Genomic DNA, 9,474 nt, shown 5'->3' with positions numbered 1-9,474 from the left:
CTATCCTCCACACAACCACCACATTCTACATTCTGGACTCTGCACTATCTACCACACCATGACCTAGAGAAAAGTTTCAAGCCACGAGCAGTAATAAGAAAGGGAGGTATTCCTACTAAGACAAGAGACCCCATATTCATCATGTGGGATAAGGAACGAGAATTAAATAGATCGAATACCCTGCTGTAGGTGAGTGTCACTCAATTACACCTCAACAGAGTAGAAGTCAATTTTTCTAGAGCACTGATTAATTGTAAGAAATACTCATACCATTATAGCCTTTTAAACAACAGTTACTAATAGGGCATTATGTAAAAATGTGGATGTGTAACCGATGTGATTCTGCAATCTGTATTTGGGGTAAAATTGGGAGTTCATAACCAACTTGAATCTAATGTATGAAATATGATATGTGAAGAGCTTTATAATGTTTTGAACAACCAATAAAAAAAAAATTAAAAAAATAAAAAAATAAAAAAAAATAAAGAAAAAAAAAAAAAATAAACTCATAAACTGTAAGAAATTCATTTTGGATTTGATGCATACACAGGTTCCCATATTAGTAGGAACAAATGGTCTTCAAAATGAAGTCAAGAGTGAATCCCAGGGGCCACTGCTTCTGGTCCTGTGATCCCGACCAGGACCCTGATGAAGCTTTGGTATTGGTGATGATTGGTCTGATTTTCTTTGCCTACAGGTTTTGCTCTAGGGTGATACTGAAATAAAAACTGCAAAAGAAGATCTTATTACCTATGCTGCATGACTTATTTTAGATTCTGCCATGCCGCAGTTCGGCTGGGCAAAATAACCGAGAGGTGACAAGCAACTTGAAGGTTGAAGCGGGAACTACTTTATTGCGAGTGAAGTTCCATTGTGATATATTTAACCACCCCTCTTTAATGAACCATGGGCTACATTTTTGTATCATCTTAACGTATGCCCTAACTGTTCTTGATTTTACTGAGATGCCTCCTTCCTTTAGCAATTTACTTAATGCCCTTTCGGTTTGGTTCTTACTAGTTTTTAATCCCATATTTCTGTGACAAAGATACGGCTCACTAAGATAATGCAAAACAAAACCGAGACAAAACGAAAAAAAATGGAACAAAAATTCATTATATCACTGCCACTTCCTTGAAACTCAGGGCCTTTATTATATACTTTTCATTTTCCTTGAAACAAGCATCCCCAGGATGGTTCTTCATCACTTTTGGGCCTAGGTGAAATGTTAGCTTCCCTGAGAAAACATTCTATTTAACTACTATAAAGTGACATTCCTTTCTCTCTCATTTTTCAATATATAATTATTTGCTTATTTTATATATAATGCCTATATTTTTCTCTCCCTGTAATTATGTGCTTCTCAGCATGCTTTCTTGTTTAGTGTCTATTTTCTTCATCAGACTTAAGCAACAGGAGTACAAGAACAATGCTTATTTTTTTGGATGTAAGAAAGTATTTTTATTCAGTGATGAAACTATAAATGTGTAACATCTTCCCAGTATTATTTTTTTCTGATCTCTTTGCAGAAATCCTTGTTTTGAGAAAATTTATGGCTGCCCTCTGCTCATTTGTACAGTCTTTGATCCTATGACTTTTAAGTTTATATCTTCCTCAACTTCAGAACCAAAAAAAAAAAATGGGTCAGTAGAGTTTGAATTACAAAAAAATAATCTGGCAATGACCCTGCCCATTGACTGCAGATTCTGCAACATATACGGCAGTGTAATTACCTTTACATTGATATTTTGCGTGGGTTTATATTCCCAAGGCTCAGCACTTTAGGTGAAACCCATTTGAGCTCAATAAACAGTTGAATGAATTGATATTTTTTCAAGAAAAGAGTTGTACTTTTCTTTGTCACTTGATAACATATATTCCAACAGGATCTCGATAGTGTTTGGTCACCCAATCTCTGATTGTATGATATGGAATATAAGAAATATTCAAAGCATTCCAATCTAAACTGTGAATAAGCCCAGGGAGAAACGGTTGTGAATTAAGAGAAGCACCAATTTATGGGGCAGGCCCGTGTTTCTATCTTCCAATGTTTAAATCCAATTATAATCCTACAGATAATGCCTTAGATTGATTTGTAAATTATCAAAAATAATTACTTAGAAAAAATAATCCCAGGATCTACCTCAACAAGCAAAGTTGAATCCCATAAAGCCCTTAATTGCCTATCCCCTGGTCCTGTGAGATGAGAGCTTGTTTTGGTCCTTTTGGGGTGTTTGTCCCAGGAGAGTGCCATGACTGGTTAACTCCCTCCTGGCTACCACTTTTTAACATTTCAAACCCCACATGCCTCATTTGGGAGGGAGTCATCCAAGAACAAGAACCTCTTCGATCATTCATTTTTCACCTAGTTGTTAGTAGTTGTCTAGAACCAACAATGACCACCACCCACCCCCAAACAACTTATTACTCAGAGCCTTTCGCAGTGTCCAGGGGAGGAAGAGTAGTGTTAACTGTGATCATGGTAATCACCCCTCACCAGGTAGGAGACATTGCAGAGACTCTTTCCTCAGCACTGCAGCAGCCCTTCAGGGGACATGTGGTCAGGGCAATCTCTTTTCCATGACTTCTTTTTTATAGATGAAGCTATTGAGGTACAAAGGGACTAGGTGACTTATCTAAGAAGAGAGAGCAGCTGATTCAGAACTAGAACTTATACTAGCTAATTCCAAGCCAACCGCCTTGTTTTTCCTTTCATTTCTCCCACCCCTGGAGAATGTTAAACCTTTCTGCTAAACACTAAAGAAGAATCTTCCTCCAGATGGGGTGTTTCCTTCTTGGAAGCACTGAATTCGTGACGTGAGACCTGATCTGAATAGGAGTGCTGGATTTAAAGGTTGTGTTGCTCATAGAAGGAAGGTAAGCTTCAAGGTCAGATCTGCTGTCTGCACAGAGCTGAAGTGACAGAAGTAACCAGGCAAGGGTAGGAAGGCACCCGTTTCTCCCTGGGCTTATTCAGAGTTTAGGTTGGAATGCTTCAAAGAGTTCTTACATTCCATATCATACAATCAGAGGTTGGGTGGCCAAACAGTGTCGAGATCCTGTTGGAAAATATGTATCAAGTGACAAAGAAAAGTACAAATGGGTCTTGAATTCCTGCTTTGAGTGTATGAATTTGTACAATTTTAAACCAGTTATTTAAACTGATTCAAACCCAGTTTTCTTTTTCAGGGAATGTGATAATACTAGTTATCTTAATATTCCAGGCTTGCTGAGAGAATCAAATGGGGTATCAATGTAAAATGCTATTGTAATCTGGAAGATCATACTAATATTTTTAAGAGAAGGAATGGATATTAATAAATGAGGAAATAAATCAAGTTTGGGCACCAGTTACAAAATGGAAATGAAATAGAGAGCTGTAAAATCACATAAGACATGCTAATTATGATACAATCTAAACACATATTTTAGTTCCACCACTAAAGACCTATCTGATGGTGGAAGTTTATCTGATGCTGATTAATTATCACATGATGTGCTACCGAGTAAATAGATCAACCCTCACCACAGAGTTGTGTGCTCTCTTCTCAGGTTGGAGAATGAGAGCAACACGTGGTATTGACTCTGCACATGCTGCAGTCTGTGAAGCACTTCAAGGTCAGGAAAAGCATCATGTGCATCACCTGAGACCCAGAAAAAAGCAAAACATCTAGTTCACCATGGAGACCCAGTGAGAGTAAAGAGAGTGAAGGACGGATTGCAGCCAGCACTTGATGCTGCTTATTGGCTGCTTCTAAGAAAGCCATGTCATCCTTTAACTATTCAAAGATTTGGGGAGCTATGGAGGGTGGACTATAAGCATTTGTAGATACAGTTGTTGGCATTCAACTGAGATCCTGAAAGATAAGTTCCTTAAACAAAATCACCCAAACCGGTGAATGTATTTTATATCACTAAGTTCATCTTTTCAATTATTCCCATTAACATCCATGATAGATTTAATCAATTAATCAATCAACTGAAAAAGATATATCTTATGCCAAATTTATATTAAAAGTAAAAACAAAATAATATTCCTTCATTATAAAGAGCTAAGGATTTAGATCAGAGTAGCTTGGCTTCAAATCTCACCTCCGCTATTTCCTTCAGCTCTTAGCATGTAACTAAATGTCAGTCAATTTCAGTTTCAGCATCAATGGAATGGAAATAATATTGCACATGATGTGTGAAGGTTATCTGAGGAATAGTGTTACAGCCTCTATTTGGTGATAAGAACATAGCAAATGCTCAGTATGTCTTATCTACAAGCGCTTAATTCACAGTTAATCCCAACTTCTATGTTCCGGATCTGGAGCTATGTGTAAGGCTCAAGATCAAGAATATCTGCATGGGAATGTTAAAAACTGCTTAAAGGGACAAAGTTAATAATTCTTTATTTTGTAAATGTCATTATTCCTGGACATAAATTACATGTCCTATGTCCCATACTATACCATGAGATTATTCTAGGTGAAGGATGTTTCACTTAACTATCTTTCAGGCTCATAAAATGCTCTACTGAAAAAAAAAAAAAAAGTCAGAGTGAAATCACATTAATTTTACAAAGTGCCAAAGTAATATTACTAAATGCCAAAATTCATATGTTGAATAGCTAACCCCCAAGCTAATGATATCTCAGTGTGGGATCCTTAGATTAAGTACTGAGAGAAGAACTCTTGTGATTGGATCGGAGAGCTTTTGTGATTGAGATTGGAGATCCCTCGTTAAGAGACCTCAGAGAGCTAGCTATCCTCCTCCTCCACAGGAGGACGAACAGAAAAGTCGTCCATAGTGGTGGAGAGTTTGCCTGGCATGTACTAGTCCCTGGTGTGATGTCCAGAACCACAAACAAAGAAAAACAAAATAAAGAAGCAGGAAAACAAATAGAAGCTCTCTACTTTATGGTATTTTGTTAAATCAACCTGAATAGACTGAGAAAATAGTTATTATACTTTAGTGAAACAAACAATTTGTATTTATTTTGGAAAGTTTGCATAAAGAGTTTGACCATTTCCAGTAATCTGATGATCTTAGAAAAGTCTTTTCTTTCTGGCACCTTACTTAGTGCAATCATCCATGAGGCTAAGAAACGGCAATATATTACCCACAAAATCCTTTCATGAAGGACACTGTGTGATCAGCTGTTAATGGACAGCTGCCTTCTGTTGTCATGGCATGCTTCAGACCAGGACTCCTGGGAACCAGTTGTTGAAATTCTGAATCAGGCACAGAGTGGACCTGCTGAGGGAGCTCAGCACAGTCCTGCTTTCCTTTGTCATTCTGACTCTCCTTTCTCACTGCTACAGGGCAGCCTCATGACTCCCAATGGAGAACAGTACAGAGGTGACTGAGTTCATCCTGGTGGGGCTAACAGATGACCCAGAACTGCAGATCCCACTCTTCATCCTCTTCCTCCTTATCTACCTCAGCACCCTGGTTGGGAACCTGGGAATGACCGCGCTGATCCTGCTGGACTCCCATCTCCACACTCCCATGTATTTTTTCCTCAGTAACCTGTCCTTGGTGGACTTTGGGTATTCTTCAGCTGTCACTCCCAAGGTCATGGTGGGTCTCCTCACAGGAGACAAAACCATGTCCTACAATGCTTGTCTCACCCAGTTCTTCTTCTTTGTTGGCTTTATCACTACAGAAAGCTTCCTGTTGGCCGCCATGGCTTATGACCGCTATGCAGCCGTGTGTAGACCCCTGCGCTACACCACCACCATGACCACAGCTGCCTGTACTCGTCTGACCGTGGGCTCCTACATCTGTGGTTTTGTGAATGCCTCCATCCACACTGGGAACATTTTCAGACTCTCTTTCTGCAGGGCCAATGTGGTTGACCACTTTTTCTGTGACGGCCCTCCTCTCCTGGCTCTCTCATGCTGGGACAGCTATGTCAGTGAGATGGTTATTTTCTTTGTGGTGGGTTTCAATGTCCTCTTCTCTGTCTTGGTCATCTCAGTCTCCTACCTGTTTATATTTGTCACCATCCTGAGGATGCGCTCATCTGAAGGACGCCAGAAGGCCTTTTCCACGTGTGGTTCCCACCTCACTGCAGTCACCATCTTCTACGGGTCAGGCATCTTCATGTACTTACAGCCCAGCTCCAGTCACTCCATGGGCACTGACAAAATGGCGTCTGTGTTCTACTCCATAGTCATCCCTATGCTCAACCCACTGGTCTACAGCCTGAGGAACAAAGAGGTCAAGAGTGCCTTCAAGAAGGTTGTGGGCAAGGCAAAATCTTCTATGGGACTCATGATTTAGTTGTGTAGCATCTGTAACAACACTAAATCATCGACCTCAAATGTATGGAAAAAATATTTGCTTATCCAGTCCACATATTTCTAATTTATTTAAAAAAAAAAATATGAGGCCCAAAATAATAGGTTAGAAAGAATCACACAGCAACACAAAATTATTATTTAAAATCTTTTCAGTAAACTTTCTTATCCAAACTTCCACATGTGCGTGGACACTCATGAGTACATATAAGCACTGGGAATGCGTATTTTCATGTAGTGCACACCTACAGATGGAGAAATTTGTTCAAAACATATATAGTTAATTTGACATCAATGATAGTTAATTTGACATCATTCGGGGCTATACACTTCCCTCTTATTGTATTGCATAGGTTTATGGAGGTGGTGTTTCCATTTTCCTTTCTATCAAGAAATTTTTAAGTTTCTTCTTGATCCATTGGCTGTTCAGGAGTATTTGTATAGTTCCCAAAGTTTCTTGTTAATATCTGGGTTTATTGCATTGGAGATGATTCTGCTTTTTAAAAACTTGTTGAGACTTGTTTTGTGAGCTACTGTATGCTGTATTCTAGAGGAGTCTCCATGCACTGTTGAGAAGACTGCATATTGTGCAGTTTGGGATGGAGTGTTCAGTGGATGGCTCCTCGGTCCAGTTGGTCTAGAGTGCAGTTTAATTCTGCTCTTTGATTTTATGTCTGGATAATCTGTCCATTGCTGAAAATAGAGGGCTAAAGTCTCCTAATATTATTTTATTGTGTTCTAGATCTTCCTTTAGGTCTACAAAATTTTGTTTTACATATTCAGGTGCTCTGATATTTGATGAGTATATATTTATAATTACTTTTTCCCCTTGTTAAATTAACACATTTATTATCACATAATGATCTTCCTTCTCTCTTTTTACTGCTTTTGATTTTAAGTCTATTTTATCTGAAATAAGTATGGCTACTCCTGCTTTCTTTTGGATTCCATTTGTATGGAGTGTCTTTTTCTGTCAGTTCACTTTCAGTCTATGCTTATCCTTAGAGATGGAATGAGTTTTTCATAAACAGCATATAGTTAGGTTTTTATTTTTACCCATTAAGCCACTGTATATATTTCATTTGGAGAATTTGATTCATTTACATTTAAGGTGATTATCAAAAATTAATATGTTCATATTTAACATCTTGTTACTTGTTACTTGTTTTATATTTTTATTGTAATTCCTCTCTTTTACTTTTTTTCTCCCTCGTAGATTCACTACTAATTCTTTTTATTTTGTTCTAATTAGTTATTGATGATTTTTATTTTGTTTTCATTTGGTTTCGTATGCTTTTCAGCTCAAGGATTTGTTTGATTTTTTCTAATTACTTCAATCTCTCAGTGAAATTACAAAGTATACAGTCATTTCTCGGTCTTCTTATAGCTTGCTAAGTTTTCTTAAAATAACTATTTTGAATTTTCACATGTTGGTTATTACAGGATAAATTTCTATCAACTTAATATCAACTTATATTTATTAGATGAATTTATGATTCCCTGAAAGTTCTTAATTTTTATTGATGTGCAACATCTATTTCAGACCGTGCAACCTGTTCCAGACTTTGTAATCTGGCTTTGTTACTATGCTTCCAGAAATCCTAAACACAGCTTATTTTCTGAGCCTATAGTCACTTCTACTACTTCAGCACTAGATGGTGCCCTAAGTACAATTTTACCATGAGTCTATAGTTGGTGTATTGTTACTGTTTCAGCAACAGAAGGTATACCAAATCCAAGTTCAAAGGTATAGCAAATCCACAGTTCATATGTTGTTCAGAATGAATTCTAAGAATACCTAAAAGGGGAATTTATCTCTGTCCTTCACCTTGGGCCAAAGTAAGTCCATACACCCTGGCCACAGTCACCATCCTGAGTTCTGCTGAGGTGAGATTCTACCTGACCTTGGGCATTGCCATGCAGGAAGAAGTCCCAGTCTCCTGTATAATGATTTAACATGTACATAATTCTTCTTCATCAAAGTAATTACTCTCTTCATATTGCACTGCCTGAAGATGGAAAGAATGGGGTGGACAATCAGTCCCATGGCCACCAACAATGTTGAGGCAGTTAACTTTTCATTGCTGTGACAACTACATAAGAAGAAAAAAAAAAACTCTCAGGATGAAAGATTTATTTTGGCTCATGGTATCAGAAGTTATGATCAATGTTTGGCAATGCCCATTGCTTTGGGCCTGAGGTGAGGCAAGACATCCCTGGAAGGGCATGACAGAAGAAAGCGCAGCTCATGACAACAGGAAGCAGAGTGAGAAATAGGAAGACAAAGATATAGTCTTCAAGGGCTTGCCCCAGGTGACCTAATTCCTCTAAACATGCTCCATCTGTTGAGAGTTTCCAGCACTTCCCTACAGATCATTCAAATAATTAATTCATCAAATGGATCAATCCACTGATAAAATTATAACCCTAATGATCCTATCATTGGCTAAAAGTTCCACTTCTGAATGTTGCTGCATTGAAGACCAAGCTTTCAAAACATGAAATGTTGGAGAATATTTCCTATCAAAACAACATCATTCTGCCCCTGGCCACCAAAAAACTCATGCCCATCTCACAATGCAAAATGCATTCAGTCTCTCTCCAAGAGTTCCATAGTCTTAGCAGCTCTAGCATTTCTCAAAAGCCCAAGCCCAATGTCTCCACTAAAACTCAAGGCAAAGTCTTACCTATGAACCCTGTAAAAATCAAAAAGTGAGTTACATACTTCCAACATACAATAGCACAGAGTAAACATTCCCATTTCAAAATGGAGGAAAGGGGGCATAGAAAAAAGGGGTGGGTCCAAAGTAAGACAAAAAATTTAGCAAACAAAACATTAAGACCTATAGTTCCATGTCAGGCATCAGGGATACATGGTGGCAGGATGTGGGCACAAAAGGGATGGAGCACCTCACCTCCATAACCTTTCCAGTAACAGCCCACATAGCTTCTCTATTGGGCTGGCTCTGCTCACTGCCTAAATCCTTCTTTGGCAGACATTCCACATTCCTGGCATCTCTAAATTCCTAGTGTCTCCATTGCACCTTCTGCTTCACTCATTGCCTCATACATCACCCTTTCAGAGGTTACCCTCAAGAAATCTGACCCTGGGGCACGTTGCCTGGTCTTCAAGGTCTTCCTTTGAAATCTCACTGGAAGCCTTCATGACCCAGTGCCTCTTACATTC

General features: G+C 38.5%; 1 protein-coding gene across 1 annotated transcript; it reads left to right on the top strand.

Annotated features, from left to right (window-relative positions):
• The first annotated feature begins 5,325 nt into the window (after positions 1–5,325).
• On the top strand, positions 5,326–6,270 carry LOC124092725 (olfactory receptor 5B12-like). The gene has a single exon (XM_046444531.1). The coding sequence runs from the start codon at positions 5,326–5,328 to the stop codon at positions 6,268–6,270; it is 945 nt and encodes a 314-aa protein (XP_046300487.1).
• The last annotated feature ends 3,204 nt before the right edge of the window (positions 6,271–9,474 follow it).

The sequence above is a fragment of the Marmota monax genome, unplaced genomic scaffold (assembly GCF_021218885.2).
Source record: "Marmota monax isolate L192 unplaced genomic scaffold, Marmota_monax_Labrador192_F-V1.1 WCK01_AAM20220418_F8-fsc00038, whole genome shotgun sequence".
In the NCBI taxonomy this organism is placed as follows: domain Eukaryota; kingdom Metazoa; phylum Chordata; class Mammalia; order Rodentia; family Sciuridae; genus Marmota; species Marmota monax.
The sequence above is the reverse complement of the archived record's forward strand: the minus strand, read 5'-3'. Positions and strand labels throughout refer to the sequence as shown.